Source organism: Triturus cristatus, chromosome 2_1 (assembly GCF_964204655.1).
Source record: "Triturus cristatus chromosome 2_1, aTriCri1.1, whole genome shotgun sequence".
NCBI lineage: Eukaryota > Metazoa > Chordata > Amphibia > Caudata > Salamandridae > Triturus > Triturus cristatus.
Genome location: NC_140581.1, coordinates 879,283,507 through 879,306,498, shown reverse-complemented (window position 1 = coordinate 879,306,498; position 22,992 = coordinate 879,283,507). Strand labels below are relative to the sequence as shown.

The window sequence follows — 22,992 nt, the reverse complement described above, 5'->3', positions numbered from 1 at the left end:
CACTGTTGTGAATTGCATTTTACGAGTTGCAAATTTCAAGTCACAAATTGCGTAATTTGAGACTCGCAAAATGCAAGGGTCATACATCTGGCCCAAAGCGCCACACAACTTTGGACCAAAATACTTGCCGAATAGGATCAAGCTATCAGGAGGCAGAAGAATCTCTAAAAGTGCTAAATCTACTGTACAAGAATCAGTCAGATTCAAAAAAAGGAAAACTCAAGGCCACACTTTTTCCGGATATGCTCCAAATTATGGAACTCTCTTCCACCCTCAACAAGAACAATTGCCTCACTCAAGCTGTTTAAGAATGAAGTTAAAGTCTTACTACTAGAAAAACATGTGGCGTAAAAGAAAACATCTGAAACCAGAATTCACTTGATTCAATACTGTATACTATTGTTTTTGCCTGCACTTTGATTTCTATAAATTAGATCTCTGGTGAAACTGTCATTCACCTTGAGCGATAGTGTATACAATTGTGTTATATCTGACTCTTCAAACTCTATATACAGCATATCATAGTCACTATGATCTTTACTGTAACACAACCCTCATCAGCTCTCCTTTAGCAGCGCTCTGACATCGTGATGGTCATTTGCGCTTCTAAGATACAATAAAAAAAAGAATTACTATATCAGATGCACTGTGGTGGAAAATCTCTTTGGCAATTATCCCTCTGGGCTTGGAGGGTTTATATTATGCATAATTCCTTATTCTTTTCCAAAGCCCAATTGGTCTTCAGTGAGTATTTGTTTCATTAGTAGTGAATGCAACACTCGTTGGCAAAGCCAGCAGATCTTTCCTATGAATGGCTAATCAATTGGCTTTGCCAATGGCCACTTAGAATTGGAAATTAAAAGTAAATATTGAAAAAAAGCAGTTAGCCCAGTAGTACTTTGCAAATGCCAAGCCTTCATTAAATAAAACAAGCATTGCAATGCAATAGGTCTCGCATTTATAGAGTTTAAGCTTTGTTTTAAAAACCAACACGTAAATAAAAGGCATTGTCATTTACAATGCCAATAGCTCAAACCCTCGCAAATGCGAGACCTATTGCATTGCCACAGTGAAAGCGCAAAACCCCTTTTCCGCCAGCGGTGCAAGAACTTTTAGGCACTTTCTTCAGAGAGCAAACATAAAAACTCACCCAAATCGGACTCGGATGTGGATTACCTCTTGGTGATCTTGTAATTTTCACATTAACTAATGCACATAATAAAACTGGTAAGTAGGACCCAAGCCATTTCGTAGAGGCGTAACACCTCCAGCTAGAAACCGTTATTACGCAAGCACGAACTGTCAAGCTTAAACTGTGCCCTTAATCTACTCCCTTTCTTACCTCCCAGTAGTGCTTTGGAAGAGGAAGGTCTGCTCTTCTGTGACTCCTCGTGCTAATTTGAAGCAGAAGATACTGCAGACCTTGGGCCTGTAAGTAGAGCTGGGCTGGCCCTCTGTTAAGCTGCAGACCAGTGATCTACTGCAGCAAGACGGGTTCGTGGGCGCTTAGCAGAAAAATGTGAGGGCACAAAACAATCTCCATATAGGCATGCGCATGACTTGCTGCTGTAGGAAAATAATGCTCCATGTTCTAAGAGTTTCTTTGCAGAACTGCCTGTAAAGACCATTGATAGATAGCCAATAGACTTGAAAAATAGTGCTCCATTAAAAAAAAATACTCCATGGATGGACTAAGCTCCCAAACGCCCCGATATAGGGCCGGGCTTGCACTGCAATGCCCTGCACTTACTCGCTGTACAATAAGGCTGGTAACAGAGCACTGTCAAAGCCTGTTTTGAGCTGCAGTCGAGACGTCCTGCCAACAAGCAGAGTAGAACCAATTCTAGTCTATGATGAATAGAGTGGGTGCAAATGTGGTTGAAGGAATGAGTGGGCATCACAGTATCACAAGGCATGTCTATGTGGTTGTGTACACACAGATCTGCTGCTCTTCGAAAGCCCACACTGGCGCCATGGGGCATTAGTGCACCCTGACTCAACAGGCCAACATGGGAGAGAGGAAGGTTACTAATAATAATACAGCGCTATGAGTCCATTCTCATGAGTAATAAGCACAGCAGAAGTCACTCTAAAGTGATAGAATCATTGGTACTTTATGCATTACTTAGTTGCACATTTTACTGTCCCTAAGTGCTGTAAATAACCGGCTTTGCTACTGCCTAATTTAACAGTAGGTTTTCGACCTCAGAAGGATGAAAGGCTCTGAAGGCCCAAGCTCGATTCAAAATTGTGACCTGGATCTCACTAACAAAAGCACTGAGCCGTTTTCATAATATACACTCCGTGATCTGTCTGCATGGAATCCATACTTTGCAGCAAGCATATTAACCCTCTGCTCTACTTTATAATCAGTCAAAACTTCTATTAGACAAAATGATCACACCCTAGGAAGAACATTAATCACAGAGTTATCGTGACATTTTTATTGTTGCATGAACATTTCTCGAGGACAGGAAGGCGGCAGCAGGTGCTTGTAAAACTAAAATACTTGCAAACACGGTGCACACTACTTGTGATCATTATAATGTATTGGCTCTGAATTGATTGTAATGGTGTTCCATAGACAAAGTGCTGCCATCCAGAGCTACCTTCTAGAGCTCTAGCCGCGTAAACAATCGGAGTAAAAGTCTCATGAATAAATGGATATTTAGATATGGCTCTGAAGGTGACCCGAGGGAATCTTCCCAAGGCTAACAGACCGGAAAAGGGGAACCTAGTGCCCTGAGGAAAAAGCAGAGACTAGGAAATATAAAGCTTTACCGGAGGCAGGAGCCGAAAGAAGCCGGTACAGTCAGGATATGTGCGTTTCTACACAGAAAATGTTCGCTCCGACGGTACCAGGCATGTTGGTGAGTAGTAAGTTGGTAAATAGCCTTCCCGATCACTAATGGCGGTGCTCAGCTCAATTGACGATAAACTGATTGCACCTGCACCGTGTAAAGCAAAATGTTGCCATTTCCACTTTATCTTCCGATCCCCGGCACCCCACCCCCAACAATGAGTGCAAGACACTTTACAATTCACTGAGATTGCACCCCCAAGTAGAAACACAAATTTACCAGCCTCTCACACGCAAGAGCGAAGTTAATGTTTGCAACTGTTAAGGAAAGAAAACAAGCATATGCAATGCAATAGGACTCGCATTTACGCAAGACCTATTGCGTTGGTAACGAGACTGTGGGCGGGCGAGAAGGCACAAACAGCAGTGCGGGTGGGTGGGGCAGAGAAGGCATGGACTGCGGGAGGGGGGAGGGGGAGGCACGGGAAGAAAATAGTGCTCGAAGTAAAGGGGCCAGTAGTCATGGAATGATACAAATGACAACATGGCCGTCATGAGGAGGGACTAACAAGCCTAAAACCAATTGGAAGGCAGCATTTAGGAACTATGCCAATCAAAAAGATGGGCGGAGAGTGGGCAGAGCTTCCACGTCATACTGAATACTGCATACCTCGCAAAGCGAGCAGCGCATGCACGCTGACGCTATAGGCTCGACCTAAAAAGGGTGGACTAGGAGGTCTGTCTATACCGCCAAGGAAGGGTTCTGCCATGTTGGAAGACCATACATTAGAGGACTTTGGGTAGAAAGGTGACATACACCCACAGGATGTTGTCACCTCAGGGGTTGGTAGCTACTGGGACCAGGATCCCTTTGGTCACTGTCCCTCATGCCCTCACCACCTCCTACACTAGAATTTAAGGGGTTCCCTGAGACCAGAACCTCAGTTCTGACTTTGAATATGAAGAAGAGGCACAAAGAAGGCGTCATCACCGACAATAGGACCTTGAACTCTGCTGTCGTCCGGAGATAGGACGTGTATCCATGACAAAAGCTCATTGCTCCCAGCAAGAGGGACTCCAGTGGATGCCAGAAACTGACGTGGACTACCTTGGACTGGTGCAACCAGTCCCCTGCAAGCTGCAGGAAAATCGCTCCATGACTAGATTTGCAACACGCTGCACCTGTCGAAAGTGAGACGAAGAGAAGTGGGGTCCTGCAAGGTTTGAATGGTAGCAAAGCTTTCACCAAGTTTCAAGCCATTACTCTACTCCTGTCAACCACCAGCTGCCGAAGTAACTGTGGACTATATTTGCCGCATGCCAGGCTTGGGGCTCGCCAGTCGGGTGATCGACCGCTTGAACGAACAGCCCGAGAGCACCTCACAGCGACAGGGACTGATGTCAGGAATGACTCATCTGCTTTGTGTTTCTGCATCTTGAAGTTGGAATCAACGAGTATGTGGCAAAGCTTCTCTGGCGCAACATGCCCTGGTGATTGGCAGCTGCCAGCTAACTCTGCACCCGGACCTGCCGTGCAAGGTAGAAGATATCCAGCTGTTGATCTCGGAACCTAGGTCCCCAAAGTCCTCTACTCTCCATGGGTAGAGTGGAACTCCATCTCCAAGTGTGGTTTTGCCAAGTGCTGCAAGTTTAATAGCTCCTACTGATCCCACTCAGTACCAAGGACAGCCAAGTCACCACTGCCCTCAGACTCCCTGAGCAAGGTAACAATGTAATACCTGTTCGAAAATGACCTTATCCACAGGAGGGTTCATTTGAACTCACCCTGAAAGTGACCGAGTGTCACCTGTGTTTTTTCCCATTGACTTCAATGGTACCAGTTTGACAGATTTACTGTATCAATTTTTGACCGCTTCAAAAATCCACAGCTGCAGTTGTATGTAGGATACACAATCAGTTTTGGTGTCAATATTTATATAAAAATATAGTCTATTTTTCACAAATTGGTGTCAAGGTTTCTTTCGAGTCATTTCACATACTTATTGTCAGTGCTGGTACTGTGAAATGCTTATCACATGTTCCTCTGAATATGCCTGACTGCTCTGTCCCACACTCCCAGGACCGAGCTAGGACTGCTAAGAACAACTCCGAGGTCCATCTCTGTGTACTGTGAGAATATTGTATGGTAAGGCACCCCCCATTCATACCGCATAATATTCCACCTTGCAACACTGAGGATCCATTTAAAGAAAATGTGTATGTGGCACTGTAAAGATCACACAGAGGACTGAATGACACTGTGATGCATGTCACCTACACCTGGCAATCCTTTGCTAAGGAGTTCCTGGAGTTGGCCTCTGTAACTTCAGAGGGGTATGAGTTATGTTCCACTACCAAATTGCATGGCATTTTAGGGTCTGTTTTTGGAAGTACATTCTAGTCTATCAAGACGTTTCAGTTTTTTATTTAGCAAAAAGACATAGTTTAAATAGAGGTCCTGGTAATTTTCTGAGATTTTAATACCCAGATACCTTTTCGGATTTTTATTATAGTTGTCTTTAAGCTGACTGGGTATGACTTCCTTCCAGGCGTCAAACAGTGGAACCTCAGTTATTTGTTGTTTCACGATTTTCGTAAATATTTTGTTATTGTTAATTACATTACATTTGTAACTAAATATAAGTGCTAATTCAATATTTTAAAATTGTTAGTAGTATAATGGGTCAATACACATTAATGTCTAAATGATCCTTGCCTTTTTTCAAATAGCAAATCAAAGTACTTTTATGAGAGGAGCTGGGGGTCTTTGCTCCAGCTGTAATTGAAACATTGAGTAAGTAGTTTTGTAATTTCTCTGGTGAGTATTTTGAAGAATTCTTCAGGATAGCTGTCCTTTCTTGGTGCTTTGCCATTAAGAAGGTTATGTATAGCAGTCTCTTCTTCCTCCGATGTTATGGTAACATTCAGCATTGGGGACTCTTCACTAGAGAGCTTTGCAAAAATATAATTTCTGTTGATGTGTTTGGACTTTTGCCTTTGGAACTGTAATACAGGATCAATATATTTTTTTGAAAATAGGCCTGGGAGCCCAGGTTTAGCTCTTTTGGTTTGGCTACAGGTATACCATTTTTGGCATCTTGGATCGTTTAACAACAGCATTTCTAATGAAAACCTTTTTTGTATTTGCCTTGTCATGATGTTAACTTGTAGTCAAGAGAAGTGTCCCCCTTTCGGCATATAAACAGTTCCGCACACAAGTTCACATAAACCACCAATCAGTCACCAGAACAAGACACCAGAACCTCAACACAGTCGGATATTCACATGAATAATATCCATGTATTTTATTTAAAATTGACAAAGTTATTTCGACACGAAGCAAAATTTATACAACAAAGTTTAAAAAGGTTAAAAACACAAATTAATGTTCTATACAACAAATACTCAACAATGAGGCGGAACTGTTTATATGCCGAAAGGGGGACACTTCTCTTGACTACAGTCTATTTGGTGCTCTACCCCCTTTTGTGGTATAGGGACCCTCTCCTCTACTTTGGGATGATGTTAACTTGTGACTTTTAAATGAATATTGTTTTAGTGGCAAGTGATGAACTCACTAATCTATCTTGACTGTGAAATGCAAACATGCAGGAGTCATGAAGAGGATGTATCTGATTTTATGAGCTTTTATGGCAATATGCAGAAATAAAGTTTGATATTAGGATGATAATATTATAGCCTTATAGCCCGCCGTAGCGGGCTATACCGGCTGTTAAAGGCCCGCTGCAGTGTTAAAGGCCCGAGCCGAAGGCGAGGGACTTTAACGAAGCAGAGGGACTTTAAAAGCCGGTATAGCCCTGCTACGAAGGGCTATAAGGCTATTAGAACATTCTGTCACTAGAGGGCAGAATGTTCTAACAAAACAAAGCCTTCAGGGAGCGCGAGCGGATTGAAATCCCCTGAGGCTCCCTGAAGCCTTTGTTCACAGCCAGAGCTGTGAACAAAGACACGTTGGAATGTTGGTGCTCCGGGCTTATACCAGCCATTATAAGCCCGGAGCGCTCCATTGTTTTCAATTGAGCTCCCAACGTTCCAATGTTCTAATAAAATAATAATCATCATCACCATCATAATAATACTAATTTGTTTGTCCTATTGCAAATGGCACTGCGCTTTCATGTTTTCTAAGAAATATAAAAGTGCTCTGGTATTATTACCAAATGCAATTCTAGTCAACTGACACACCTCAGATGCATGAAGGCTAATTGATCCTAATTGGGATAGAAACTTGAACCTTATAGATCACAACGGATGTTAGCGGTCAGCATTGAACTCGGTGCAGCGGCTTGCCAGCAAAAAATACAGATCGGTCTGTCACAGTGCCAACCCAGATGAGGTGTTCCTAACTCAAGCTATCTTTTTGCTGACATCAATGCAAAGACCCAAGGCAGACTAACTCTCCCCGAGTCTAAACTACATCCCAAAGGCTAGTGCCTCTCAAAACTAGTCAGGATAGGGCAGAGTAGCATACGAGTTCACCACTTCCACTTTTGGTCTTCAAAGCTGCTAAAAACATTGATTTGTTATATTGACTTCTGCAGACATCCTTATGTAATTATTTCTTAAGTCCAGTCTTGATAGTTGCTTTTGAATATGCCAAGCATCTACCAGCCATGATTCATCTTTCTGCTCAGAGGCAATGCCCCAGGATGCAGGAAATCTACTCACATTCTATGCTGCCAGTTTGCAGCTCAGAGACAGTTATATACACACAGTTGCAGGTACTCACACAAAGACATTCACGCTTAAATACACATGCACTCCCCAGAACATAGACAAATACAAACTCAATCTTTAAAACACAAACCTTTCCTGGGCCAGTCCACAATTCCTGACTCCCCCATCTGTCTCCAGCCAGAGGAAGACCCATGAGCTTTCACTTAATCAGAAGCTAGAATAGGGTTAAAGGTAAAGAGGTAGACCTTTTTTAGGTCGAGCATTTGAGACCTCTTGTATATATACTTATATGTGTATGTACTTTGTGGGCTCTGGAGATCAGCCCAAGGACTTCTCTGCTTCCGCTTAGGGACTATTCTTTCTGTTTCTTGATAGAAAACAACCAGTAGGGGTCAGTAAAATACCAGAATTGCTTTCTGCTGAGTGACTTTCTTTTTTTAAATGTTTCTGGCAACTGCCTCTGTTTAACTTTCTTGATAGAACAGGACCAGCAGAAGTCAGTAACATACCAGAATCATTTTTAGCATTCTCTAGATTCCAGTGCATAGAAATCGTCTTCCACGAGCACCCATAGACAACAATATTTTTTCAAATCTTGTATTTTTCGGTGATATAGCCACCGAAGGCCCTGATTTTATATCAAAAACAGAGCTTTATACTATACCATTTCCTGCTGAAAGGCAATATTTCTCTCCATATGTTCCCATACCTGGCATGTCACGCAGTTTGGACTTACGTTCCCTCCATGTTAAAGAACAGTATATGTTTCAGCACCCAGACTAATGTGCTGCATAGCTAAATACATATAAGCAGGGCTGGACTGGCCGTAGCGGGCACCGGGCAATACCCGGTGCGCCGCACGGGTGGGGGCCGGTTTTGGGCCTCTGGGGGCCGATTTTGTTACAGGGCCGTTTTTGCAGCATAGCTGCAAAATCGGCCCTGTAACAAAATCGGCCGAAAACCGGCCCTGGCAAAGAGCTCGGTGGCACCCCCAACCCACCGTGGGGGAGGGGGGCGCGCACTTTGCCAGGGCCGGTTTTGGTTCCCAGTCCGGCCCTGCATATAAGGTCCCAAAGGCGAGACCAATTGCATTACAAATGCTTGTTCTGTATTACAGCTTGTGATTGGGCAAGGGGGCGTGTGATTGACAAACCGTCAAGCTCCATTATCTGACATGGTGCATTGCGTGATGTTAGTGCGGCATGTCAGTTATGTATTATGTGTGTGAGGTAGAGTAGTGACAGTCCCCACCTGGCACATGCGCAATACATCTAGTGGAGTCCTCTTCTGCTGGCAAAGTAATTTCAGGGCTTTTACATGCAAACAAACGAACCATGAGATCGTTTGTTTTCATATAAAAGCTTTAATATGCCAAGCAGAAGTGCCAGAGGGAGGCAGTGAGCGACGCCCAGGCTCCCCTCCTAGGGGCAGCCAGGGCTGACACCTAGACACCTCTTGGTCTCTATTGATGATGAAATGCCCAGATTACAGTTACTATATGAAAAAGCAAGCAATTCCAAAGCTCATATTTCTGAATTCAGTGTACCAATACATACATACTCAGACACAGGAATGGATCAATGCTTTCTGTGTGCAGTAGCACAATAAAGATAAAACTATTGTCTTTGACAATACTTCTTCCCAAAACAATTCGTTTAGGTATAGCTTGGAAAATGAGAGCAAGATTCATGTTGTAATAAATATCTGGAATAATATTCTAAATTCAAAAGGATTTCAATTTTGACTTGATGCAGCCATTCCAGTGCTATGAAACCGAGCATTTGAATATATAATAGATATGGGCTGTTCATTTAGCTAATATCATATCTGTAACATAGAGGTATAAACTATATTGTTTCTTAATTTGCCCAGTCATATTTCTTTATAAGAGGGTAAACCCAACCCTAGGTTTATTAAAGTAGCTTTTAAAGACCACTATGACAATTTGGCAATTAAAGATGTAGTACACCTTTCTAGAACCCCTGAAAATGATACATCATATTAGCAGATAATTGAAAGTCTCCTATTCCTGTATAGTTATACACAATAGACAATGCATCTCATTCAGTTAAATGCGAAAGAAAAAACAGACTAAGAGTAAACATTTAAAGAGACCCATCAACAAGGCACTTCTGGTTTTGTCATTCCCAAAAGAGTATTCGATTTATAAGACGTTCTATGTTCACTCAATAGTTAGCTGAAGCTTCATGAAAAGAAAATGGTGAAACCAATAGTACTTCGAGGATATCAAACAAGTGAGAATGTAACAACTGATCTATTTGGCAATTACTTACTTTCGAATGGCGGTTCATTAGATTTGTAATTCTCTCAATTCGACAACTAAGCAGGATCATGCTATTTATTTATTTATTTACATGCTCATTTGTAATTTTATTCATCATAGACCACGCCTTGGAGGGAGTAAGAGCAGTTTACATACAGAGCTCAGTCACATAATGCAAATTACATTTACCTGTTATCCTTAACTTAGTATGTACAACATTTCTAGTAGCTGGACTTTATGGGTGTTGCTAACAGCAGAGGTTTTACAAAGAGAAATACATACAGTGATTGCAGTGGACCAACAATTGTGGGACCTAGGAGCACAGTATACAAGAAAGTGAGCTAAGGCATTAAGAGCACCCAGATATCTTCTTTAAGCCAGTATGGGGACCGGATACCAGAGGTTCCTACAGAAGGGAGCTCCAGATTCTCAGGGCGTATCCTGACAAGGACTCACAGCGGCACCGTGTTTCTCAAGGCCCTATGGCTCCATACTAATTGTCTTTGACATTCATTTTGAAGTGAACCAATCAGACCTGAGAGGTTCAGTTTTTGTGAAATGCATTAGCAAGATAGCAGTCTGCAGTATTCCCTGCACCAATCCTGCTATTTGTTAAGTGCACCGGGCATCAATAGGTGGCTTTTTCATCCAGGACAATACTATTTATTTAGGATTAAGGATGGGCCAAAAGTAACCTTCACTGAGGAAAACAGGAAACTTTGCACTCAAGGAAGATGAGCCTGACCTCATACGAATTCATCCAGGGCAAAAGTCAACTTTGTCCGGTCCCTCATTATTGAAGCTGGATGTCCTGCAAAGATAGAACTCCCAGTGGCAGGAAACTAGCGTAGCCCATGCCACACCTGGTTCCCCTTAGCTGTAAGGGTCAGGGGTAAACACAAAAGCCACTGCTGGGCTGCAGCAAACACCCCATTCTCTGCATATCTGGTAGCAGCGGATCAGATGTAGGGTCGTTGGGATATAATAAACAGTAGCTGAGTTGCAAGCCTGCAAATCTGAGCCCTAAGCCCCTTTTTGCTTCCTTTTTCAAAAACTTGACCATCTTCCAACATTTTGGAACTATAGACTTTTTTTTTTTTTACAAAAAGACACTGGTTTGAAAAACATTTGAACTTACAACATCACACACCACTATTTAAAACTAAGCATTGGAGAACATGCTCAGAAATTCTAGCCATAATCAGACGGAGAGATTCGCAGGGTAGGGCCACGCTGTAACTGTTTTCTTAGGGTTTAACTTTAGACGGTGCCGAGTCATCCACACATGCTTTTTCTTCAGAAAGAAAATCCCTGGGGTGGGCTTCAAGGGGCAAGATAGCAAAGACCCAAGGCAGACACCAGGCCACTAAGCGCTATAAAAGACAATTCCAAGGGGCTGTGCTTAGATGGGAGACCTTGGTACATTTGTCTTTGGCAACAGGAAGAGTGACGGAATTGTTATGCTGACCTCCTTCCTTAATTTTCACCCAACTGACCAATATTGTCACCAGCTGAAATTTCCTTGTATGGATTCTCCCCATAGCCAGTCCATCACACTACTCTCCTGCAAGCAGCGCAGCGGCCAGAGCGGCTGACACCAGAGCGCAGCGTTCATGGTTGGATCCCCGGCACCCGGGAAGCTCTGCTCAGCACCTTGTGACTTTGGGCAATAGCTCACTTAATCTCCCAGCACCTTGAGACCCTTGGGGATGATTAGTTTGCGCTTAACAAATACCAGATTTATTAATGCTGCTTTTGTTAATATGTTTTGCACCATACCACTGCTTTGTAAAAATGATCTCCATTAACTTATCTGAGAGGATGAAAATGCTAACAAAATGAATTTCCTTCCCAAAACCAGCGCAGAATCAGCCTCATAAACCATTTACTAATTGTAAGAGTTTGCCAACACTCTTGCATGTTCTGATTTGGCAGATCCACAATCAAAAACATAAATCGTAATGCTCTAATCAACAAATTTGAACGCACTTGTGCCTAAAGGCAAATGAACCGTTTGTATTCTAGTTGTTGACCTAGTACATGAAAGGGGCTTAAATAATGCATCGCTGACATCACCTACTGCAACTACAGACAAGTGTACTGTTGTTTCCTTGAAATTAAGATATTTATTGTAGTTTCAAAATTACCAAATTTGATGTCCCTTGCAGATATTCATAAACAACGAGTGGCATGATTCAGCCAGTGGTAAGAAGTTTCCAGTCTACAACCCAGCCAATGGAGAAAAGATTTGTGAAGTGGAAGAAGGTGATAAGGTAAAACGAGTTTTTGAAAAATGCATGATTATTCTTTCATTAGTGTTTTGTGATATCATGGGGTTCTGGAAAATTTCAAATCACTGACACAAAGGATATTGCTCTTTTGTACTATAGAAAAAAAGCTTCTCATCACTATTTTCCAAGGGGTGCAAGAGGAGGGCAATACTGACAGGCTGCAAACTTTTATTACAAGCAAATGGCCTCAGATAACGAGTTAAACAAACCAAAAGTACTCTAGGGGAGAAAACTGCGTAGGAAGGAAATACTTCAATTCTGTCATATGAAGTCCTAACAATTCGCACAGGGTTAAATGATAGCCTGGCTTCTAGACTATTCAATTAAAAAGATGTTGAAACTTCACCCACTCAAGGATGTCATTCTTAATCATGCTGCGCCCTCCTCACGAGTGAGGAAATATTCCCTCACAAGTGGACTCACCTATGTGGTAGGAAGTTCTTCTGTCTTAGAATGTATCTGTGTGAAGAACTCTTCAACACCAATGACTTTGTTCTGGTAGCAGTGGCACAAAAATAAAACTACAGGAGCCTACCTCAACCCTACTAGGAAGTAGATATGTTTCAGCCCACAATAACAATCCTAAACAACATTTTGGTGATTGGGGTTCGTAGATAGACATTCCAGAAGCTAATAAACTGCCCGCTTCTCTGCTGCTCCCACGGAAGAATGTCTTACAATACCCTTACCGTTCAATCATTGCAATAATAAAATGAGACAACATTATTGCCACACTGGATGGCCTTCACAAACTATGTCCACAAGTGTGGATAATCTAAGAAACCTCATGTATCCCATACAAATTAGCACTAACCAGCACAGCAGCACAATACAGACTGTATTAGAAACAGTGGCCACTTTTTGCACCCTTGGAGTATTGCAGAAGGGGCAGTAGACGTTTGTACGCCCCCCTCTTCTGTAATAGGATAGCATTATCTTCAGAGGGCATTCCCTTATTTGCATGGGACTATGGCACACAGATTCATGATAATAGGGCTGCATCTCCTCAATAGCTCCAACTGACACATTGCAGCCTGTGTAAAATGGCGAATCTGACTAGCTAATCTCCTTAGGCAAGCAGCTAACTACATGAAGCAAAGACATGAACAGACTCAAAACTGAAAAAAGTAGACATATAGAGTCAAGTCTTCGTTCTCCAGCAGTTCTCCTTAGATCAGGTTTCCATGACACTGCCATTCAGAAAAAAAACTAAAGAGCCTACCTAGCCTAGAAGGGAGACCTTATTAACTCTCGATTAAGAGCCATCGGGTTCTTTATAGTTTCAGCCGTCTTCTTGTCCTATTGCTTCCTAGCTATGTACGTACAAGAGACATACTACACGTTCACATATACATTCCAAGAAGTACAAACTTGCTCTTGGGCAGGTGAAGCCCATTTTGCTTTTCCGCAGCCTCGCCCTCGCAATCCCTCCAGGGCAGCAGCAGCCAGCCTCCAAGGGAAACCTGGGAGATTTGGTTCCAAGAATGTAATTGAACCCCTTGCTAAACAGGACCACAACCGGGCACGTTTTCTGCTCAGTGAGCTGTAAAATCACCTCTGACGAGGGCTGGTATTAACTGCACTGCCCGCAGAAATGCTCAAATGTGATTCATTATTCAGGTGATGTAAACATGGTATGGAACAGCAAAGCCGTCACATAACAGACCACAGGGCTTCTGGAATGTATGTTAAGGACACTCACTTTACTTCTTCTTCATACGTTTATTTTGAAGTCACTGAAAGTACAAAAGCTCACGCAGCATGTTGGATGGCTTTTTTCTTTAGTACAAATAAAATAGTAATAATCGTCAAAAGAGCCTCTAACGTTGGAGTAAACAACTGGTTTTATATGAAAGGAACTACGAAAACGTTAACATTATTTAAAACGTGTACATTGCACTTAATTGTGAGGAGAAATATGTTAGCACATGTACTGTGCATCGCAAGCATGCCACATCTCAGGATGTTTGTATATCATAAAATCAAGTCAGAGAGAAGCCTAAAAGTTAAATGAGTAGGTATTAATGTTATTAAATAGTGATATAGGAATTGTGTACAAAAGCAATATGACGCTTTCATGACGTGGCAAAATAAATTTCAAAAATGTTGTAGAGGGTAGGTGATTAACTTAGCTTTGATATTCCGCTTTCTGTAACTCCAAAGACATATAGATGTCATGTGAATGGTTTAATTTAAAAGTTGCTGTCAATCAATGACAACTAATACTTTGAACCCAATTAAAGGCAGTTTATTGACAATTATCAGTGAGTATTGTCCCTATTGCTTGACGTTACTCTTCATCACCTCAAGACCTACAGCTTCTCATCACAGTCTGTTGGCACAGAAATGCCCCTGCTTGGTTGTTCCTCTGCGTGGATCCGGTATCCTGGCTTTTGATTTTGGCCATAGCCTCACACTAGTCTAGTGCGCGTACAGGCGTCTGGGCCCGACCCTTGACAAGAGTGAGGTCCGGACCTGCCCTGTGACCTGGGGCACACCAAGTGCCCCCCTTACTGAACAGATCATAGGAGCTGGAAGTAGGGGTGCTGCAGCACCCCCAAAATAACCATGCTAGAGTTACCAAGAGGAAAGAGAAATATACATGCCTTTAACTTTTGTTTTTATCTTGTCACATTTGCTGTGCAGTCAAAGACAAAGGTCAACTGATAGAATATGTCTTTGGACGAATTAATGCTTCTTGTTTTAATATGGGAATTGGTGTTTACGTTTCTTTCTATCACTGCAAGTCAAAGGATTGTGTAAAGTGAACCATCTGACAATCTTGCTGCAGTATTGCAAGTGTAAAAGGAAAGACTGTATGTAGGATGTCAGTTTTTTCTAGCACAGTAAAATGTAAATACATATGAATGAAGGTTACAAATATTTCAAAATAGATCATTAGTTGAGAAAGCAGAAATGATGCACTCTTTTTGTAATTCTGAATTGTGAAGCAAACAAGGATTGTAAAAAGATCAAAACAAATAAAGAGACACTACTTGGTGATGTGAAAATGGTAAGTACTTGCAGAAATATAGTTGTATCAGTAAAACTGCATGTCCATGACAATGTTGTGGCCATTTCAATGGAAACGAGCTGTCTGTAAATGACAGTGCGCTACAATACCATGTATAAGAAAAATATTTGCAACATATGCCACTGGCTTCATACCACCCTTTTACAACTCACTGAATTGGTGTGGCTCATCGCTATACTTTTATATGTCAAACCATTGGATTTTTCACATTCCCTGTCTCTTCAGGCTGAAACACTAATGACAGCGCCCCCACTCTGAAAATTGTGCAGCACTACTAGTACAAATATGAAGACATGGTGGCAAAGTACATTGTGTTGTATATTCAAAGTGTTTGCCAGACTTTGTAACTGCGCACTAGAGTGGAGGCCTATTTGCCAACCTGTTTAAAAGTCTGCTCCTATGCGCTAACCCTTATTTTAGCACTAACATCCCAAGTGTATGTCATACACGTTGGTGTGTAAAGCCTGCATGTACATGAATGGTATGTATGAGTGAACCAAACTAACAGAGGCCGGCAGGATCCATTTTGGATAACCTGAAACCTGGCCTTTCTGCATAATATGGATGTGAGGTTGCTTCCCCAGACAGTGGGAGTGTATTGCTGACATTTGCTGAAGCTGGTGGGAGGAGCTCAAGACATAACGTGGGGAAAGAGGAGAAGGCTTCTTTAGAATTTTTGTTAGGCATTTTGTTGATAGGGGCTGCTGATTATTCTCCCTGTAGCACTGCCATTTTGTAGATGGTGGGGTGAATGGTGGGACTATAGGCTCTGTTGTGTAATGTGACCACTTAGTTGAGGCCAGCTTTTTGTCTTCTCCTGATTACTCATCAGTATGGCTGATGACAGCCAGGTGCCAGAAGCCCTAATGTCTGTGTGCATTTGATATAGTTTCTCCAGTTTGGAGACTACCTTGCTCTGGGACGCATCACCATGCATAAATGATGGGTTTGGGGAGCAGACTGAAGAGGACATTTGAACCGGTTCTGAAAATGCAGCCTGTGAATCTGCATCTCCTTTCTGAATTGAATGCATAAATGTAGAACCAATGACCTATTTGTGTGTAAGAAATTGGATTATTGGTTGAGGTAGGTCAAGGCCCCACTCAAGCAACTGCCAAAAACCTTCTCATGGTGAGCCACAAAAGCCAACAAATTAACCTGTGCTTAACCAGTCAGGAATAACTTAGACACAATCTGTGAACAAACAATAATAAAGTAAAAACACAACACAAGAAAAATCGCAAATCACTGTAGAAACAATAGTCAATTTTAATAAACAAAGTGATACCAGAACAACAAAAATCCAATCAGCAGAACCAGAGTTATTACATTTTAAAGTTTTTAGTGCAAATAGTGCCAAGAAGCAAAAAGCACCACTCGTGGATATCTCGTCGTGCTAGACAGGGGAAAGTCACAAGTTCAGGCTGACAGCAATGGAGTGCCGGCTGGATACAGGGACCAGATTGGTCCAGCTGAAAAATTACCTTCTTTAGTGGGGCTTGAAGAGTTCGGTTAATGTTGGATGGGTCCACGAGGAGGAGGCTTTTGGTGCAGAGCAGGGTGAGTGTCACGGATGGCTGTCACTGCAGTGCGAAGATCTGCTTGTCTCTGAAACTTTACGTTGGAGGATCATCGCAGATGGTCACTGTTGACGCGATTCACAGGCCTCATGTTGCCGGTCATCACCAACAATCACTGTCTGCGTGAAGGGCAAGTCCTGCTGGAACTTTCTTTGGTGGTCATTGTGGGTCGCAGACACTTGGCACAAACAGGCCCGTTGATGATCTCGAGCAGCCCAAACTTAAAGATTTCCACCTTTTCTTTTAAGAGGAGTTGTCACTGATGCCAGCCAAAGGTCCGTGACCTGGGGGCTCCTCTTGGGGATCAGAATACACTCAGAAGAGGCCTGGTCCAGGTAGGTTCAGTTGGTGCGGGTCAGCTGGGAAGTTCCAGGGAGGCCTCTGGAAGCTTGTTGTGCCCCTGTAACTCACAGACGAGGTCTGCCAGAGGACCCTTGGAGTCAACGTGAGCCGGCTGGGATCAAGGAAAGCGGGTCCAAATTTCCTTCTTAAGGCAGCAAGGCTGTCCCTCAAGCAGCAGGAAAGACCATTCTGACAGCAGGTCAGTCCTTCTTCTGAAACTTCTGCGGGTCCAAGAGCGTTCTGATGAGAGGGTTTGAAGGTTTTATTTGAAGACCCTGTGCCAAAATTTGTTTGTGGCATTCTCTAGTCTACCCTCAAAAACTGGTCCTGGTCAGTTCTTCCCCTGGTCCTGCCTCCAAACTTTATAGGGTGACAAAAGGCAGGTCAGGCCTGATGGCAGGTTCTTTGTGTGTGTTGGGGGCATGGTACTTTCAAATGTAATCAGGGCAGGGCACAGCTCTTCGCTTGCCATCCTGCCTGGAAGATCCACTTACACGTATACATGGGTCCCATTGTTTTTTTTTTAACTCTTTTTATTAACAGTCATCGACTTCAGATAGAAAATATGGCACATTACAATAATGTAGATACTTCAATCAGGCACATACAAAGTTAGCAATGACCTAGCACTGTGTACACTATGGGACAAATTAAGGCAAATGCGTCTTCCGGGTCTAATTGCAATGGTGGGGTACAAATGTTGCCTCTGTAGCGGTTCCAGGGCCCCCATATCCACTTCCTGGGGCATCCTCGGGCCACATAGACATTCTTTTCACGGAACATGCACCAGTCCATATTGGTCTTCCAATCTTTCAGCGCTGGAGGGGCGGCTGCCCCACAAGCCTGGGTTATGTTCCTTTTAGCCACCATAAAACCAAGGGTGGCCTATTGTGTTTGGTTTACATTCAGGTCAGTGGGCTCCCATATGTTGAGCAAACACCTATGCGCCTCCGAGAGCAGGGGGATTCACAGGACATTCCCCACCACTCTATGAATCGCACTCCAGTAGGACTGGACAAGTGAGCATTCCCAGATGATATGTAGGAACGTGCCCAACTGGCCACACCTCCTACGACAGTCTCCTGTGGGCGCCCTTCCCATCAACACTAGTCTAGGCGATTAGCAAGAACCTTCGCAAGGATTTTTGGCTCAGCATTAAGAAGAGAAATAGGCCGATATGATGCACAGTCTGTTTTTGGTTTCCCTTCTTTGTGAATTACAACGATGTTAGCTATGCGTTGATCTAGCGGAAGCTCCCCCAACTCCCTGCTTTCCTCTAACATGGCTTTGAGGTGAGCTGATAGTTTGTCCGGGCAGAGTTTATATAATTCTATTGGTATCCCATTCGGGCCAGAGGCCTTTCCAGATTGAAGCGACCTGATGGCCTGGGCAATTTCATCTGTGGTCAGAGAACAGTCCATTAGTTGCTTATCTGTCGAGGTGAGGGTGGGCAGAGTGATGTCTCTTAGTAGTTTGGTGGAGTCTACCTCGGCATAGGGCTTCCCCGCCCTATAAACCGCTTCGAAATGTGAGGCGAATTGAGAAGCTATGTATTGGGGTTCCATGGGTCCCATTGTTGACTGCCTGGGCCCAATACACATCGTTTATGGGGGAACAATTAACAGGCCCCGGCAACTGGAATCTCCTAGAAAGGCTCCATAAGTTTTGGGCAAGAAAATGCCAACTTTCCAAAACTGAAATCTTCAAAATTGTAATCTAAAATCCGACTTTATCATTAAACTACAATTTGTTGAGTGGAAACAAAATGTCTGTCTACTCACAATCTGAAGTTAGCTCTATTAAATGTAATAGAGTAGCCCCGTATTAGGCAATGAGAAAGCTAGGTATTATAGGCCTTATGACAGTGAAAAGCGACTTAAGGATTTTTTCACAGCCAGGACATGTAAAACTTAAACACACATTTACTACTTTTTAAATACCACACATCCTGCACAATGAGCCTTTAGAGCCTACCTTAGGGGTAACTTATAAGTATAAATAAGGAAGGTTTAGGCCTGGCAAAAGGTATATTTTTTCAAGATGAAGTGGCAATATAAAATTGCGCTACAGGCTGCAGTGGCAGGTCATAAGCATATTTTAAAAGGATACTTTATGGGGTGGCACAATGAGTGCTGAAGGTCTACTGGTAGCATTTAATTTACAGGGCCTGGGTACATGTTGTACCATATTCTAGGGACTTACAAGTAAATCATGTGCCACATCAGGAGGCAATGGGGAGAAATAGTTAGAAGTAAGAAGTGAAGTTGTGGAATTCTGCTAATGCTGGTGATAATATTGGGGAAAAGTGTCACTGGTGCCTTCCTTGTTACCCCTTTTATTGACCAATACTCTGTCCCATACCATGTGTTTTATTAAGGATGACACTTTCCAGTGCTGATGTATTCAAGAAATGTAATAAAACAATAAAGAACAGCAGAGCACCAACAAAATGATCCTGGTAACAGCAGTAAGATAGAGCAACTGATCAAGAATCTACCAGGTTCAATAGAGCACTCAAGACGCATTCCAAAGACGATAAGGTATACCACTGCACTCCTTCTAGAAACTCTCAGTACACTACATTCACACTCTCTAAGACATGTTCAGAGAGAATTTATGGAAGAACAAGAAACAAAGGGTCTAAGTTCAAAAAGGTAAACTTACACTTTTGTGTAAGAAGTTTAATATTTTTTTGGTATCTACAAACTAAGAGTTAATAGTAAGTGTGCAACCGTCGGAGTCGCAGTTGGAGCAGAGAACTCCACACATAAAAAGATAAGCTTGTCCTGTCTTTTTAAGTTGTCCACTCCGACCGTGGAGTCATTGCAGTCGTAAACTTACTATTAATTTGTAATTTGTGAATACCCCAAAAATAGTAAACTTAAAAGTGTAAGTTTGCATTTGTGATACAGGCTCAAAGTTCACATCGAGGTTTGGTGATTACAGAATTATCCACACACTAGGAATATATCCTAAGTGAAGAAGTGAATAGCAGAACAGGGCTCAAGCAGAAGGGTAAAAGACAGGGCGCTGCCCCTTAAAGTGGCCCCGTGGACAAATCCAATTTATTGCATGTTGAGAAAGATTCAAACCACATAGGTAGCTCTTTTAGGGTGTTGTGCCCGTCTCTTTCACTTGTCATAGAAGACAAATTAAAAATATGGCATATTTCAGCTGCTCACACTGACCCATGTAGTCTGCACAGCGGCCACAGTCACACCTGCAGCTGAGGTGACCAGAATGTTAGTAAAAATGTCACCAATTGTCAGAGTGATTTACTTGGAAGGCATTGCTTACTTGGCAAGGAAGGTTTAAGAAACAATGCACGCAGGTATTTTTTTTTGTGCTTTTTTTTTTGTTGCATATTTATATAGCGCGAACTCGACCCGAAGGTATTGGAGCGCTTTACATGAGCACCGTATTTACATTACACATTCAGGCACGAGGAGATTAAGGGGCACATTATCAAGCCAGGCGATAAAATTATCGCCGCTTTAGCAGCAGAAAACTGCCGCTAAAACGGCGATAATGGGCTTGATAATATGCTCTATGGAATTCCAATTGAAGCCCATGTTAAATGTGAAGGCCGTCTAACATGGGCTTCAATTGGAATTCCATAGAGCATATTATCAAGCTCATTATCGCCGTTTTAGCAGCAGTTTTCTGCCGCTAAAGCGGCGATAATTTTATCGCCTGGCTTGATAATATGCCCCTAAGTGATTTGCCCAGAATCACAGGATGTGGACGCGACCCCAAGGCTCGGGACCACATCCTCTCCTATCTGTCAAGGGATAATACCATCACCATGAGGAAATGAAATTTTGCATAATTGCTACCGCAAGATTTAATATTTCAAAAGAATTCCGTGTGAATAGAACCCTTTCCGTGCACGTTCCTAGACCTTCACGTTCTCACAATTAGGAGAAAAGGAAGGGCTTGATGTCAAAATTTAGCTGTGAAATGCGGAGAATGTGATGTATGTTTTTCTTTCAATGCATGGAGGGATCTAAGAGCCGCTCTGCAGAGGTTTGTGTGTTTTGTGGTCTTCTATATGATAAGAAAACAAATATTTTGACAACATGAACGAAAGAACGCTGGTTCCTAGAAAATGGCTATAATTAGGTTCTTACGAGTGCTGCTGAAAGTGGAGTCAGTTCAGTTCAAAAGCTTTATTCGGTATGTAAAAAGTACAACCATATAAGCAGAACAAAACACATAAAATACATAGCAATCAAAAAATATCTTGTACACTGAACATGACAGAAAATATGTAAGGTTGTTATTAAAGTGCATAGTGCTTCTTTGAACAGTTCATAATTAAACTTAGTTTACCGACAAAGCATCTGCATTATATTTTTAACAAAGTGCAAGTTCCATATAAAGTGTCTAATATGTGCAGATGTGCAAAAGATGCTAAGTATAATAACAATACCAAAAATACAGTGTTCATCAACAATTCACTCATCTACAAGATGCATATAAAAGTCTGAGCGATACCTAAATGTGTAAATTACTTAACCAAATTAAACTAATCAACACAGACTATAGACTTCCTTATATTCAGACATTTTAGCACATAGGATGCCACAAAGAAACAGGTATCCGGGCTTTCCAGAGTTGTTAAAAACTTCATTGCTGATTTGGTAGAGCGTATCTTATGTTTTAAAAGGATAGGTTTTAGATAAAATTTCCTAAGATGACAATAAAATTTACAAAACAATAAAAAGTGACAGCAGCTTTGTTTTGAAATGTTATCACAAGGACACAGCATATTAGATTTGATCTTCATATCCGGGAATGAGACTAAATGATGCACGATCCCTAGCCTTAGTCGGGTTAGGACAAATCTGTGGGAGTTATAAGTCACAATAGCAAGATATGTCTGGAAACCTCTCCTTAAATTCAAATCAAGGTAAGAAGCAACAGTTGTTAAATTACTGGACTGATTCTCTCTAGCCGCGTTCTTATATGCTAGAAACCTCAATTTTATATCTTTCTTTGGTATCAGTGCAGTTGCTTCAGGGTTCAGACGAATATTACAATCAAACAGAAGATTAAACCAGTAGTAAATATAGCTCAACCAAGGTATACGAGACAAATTATCAAGGTTCAAACAATCCTTGATAATTGTTTGTGTAAATACTGTCTCAGTTTTGGACCAAATGGAGCGCCAAAGTAGCAATGGGCGTAATGCAGCTAGGTCCATGATAAAGTCAATACCGGCTTCCATATGAGTTAGAATATTGGGAACTGAGGGGGGGGGCACATAGCAGTTTCTTCAAAAACTTATTTTCATCATTTTGTAAACTATTAACGGGATGATGGCCCCATACTCCTGCCCCATACAAAGCGGATGAAATACACCTGGCTTTGTAAATAGCCAGCATATCTTTCAATCTCCTTTGCCCTAATTTAGCCGCAAATCTAAAAATACTACTGGTATTTCTATTCATTTTTAACCTCACATTCTCGTCCTCATTGGTCCATTTCCCATTTCCAGAAAATGTTATCCCCAAATAACAGAAACTGTTTACCGATTGTATCTTAACTTTATCGATAAAGAAGGAAGAATTAGATTTCACCCTCTTTCCACAGGTCATAACAAAAGTCTTAGTCTTATTGATTATCAGTTTCCTATCTTTGGTAAATGATACAAATCTATCTATAAGGCGTTGTAAGCCATTCTGTGTTCGTGATAAAAGAACCGCATCATCAGCGTATAATAAAATAGGGGTAACGCTTCCATCAATCAAAGGGGCGTCTGAAGGCAATTTACTTAAAATCGAATCAATTTCATTTATAAATAGTGAAAATAAAAACGGAGCCAAGACGCACCCCTGGCGAATTCCTCTTGCAACTTTAAAAAAGGGCGTGCATTCTCCCATAGGACCATAACGTACTTTGCATGATAATCCGGAGTATAACCGGGCCAGAAAGTATACACACTCCTTGGGGGCACCCAG

At 42.1% G+C, this 22,992-nt stretch overlaps 1 protein-coding gene across 1 annotated transcript in view; it reads left to right on the top strand.

Annotated features, from left to right (window-relative positions):
- Positions 1-22,992, top strand: part of ALDH1A1 (aldehyde dehydrogenase 1 family member A1) — a 188,253-nt gene that overhangs the window by 8,687 nt on the left and 156,574 nt on the right. The window contains exon 2 of the mRNA XM_085633036.1: positions 11,951-12,055. Coding sequence (XP_085489162.1) covers positions 11,951-12,055 — 105 coding nt within the window. The remainder of the gene's footprint in view (positions 1-11,950; positions 12,056-22,992) is intronic.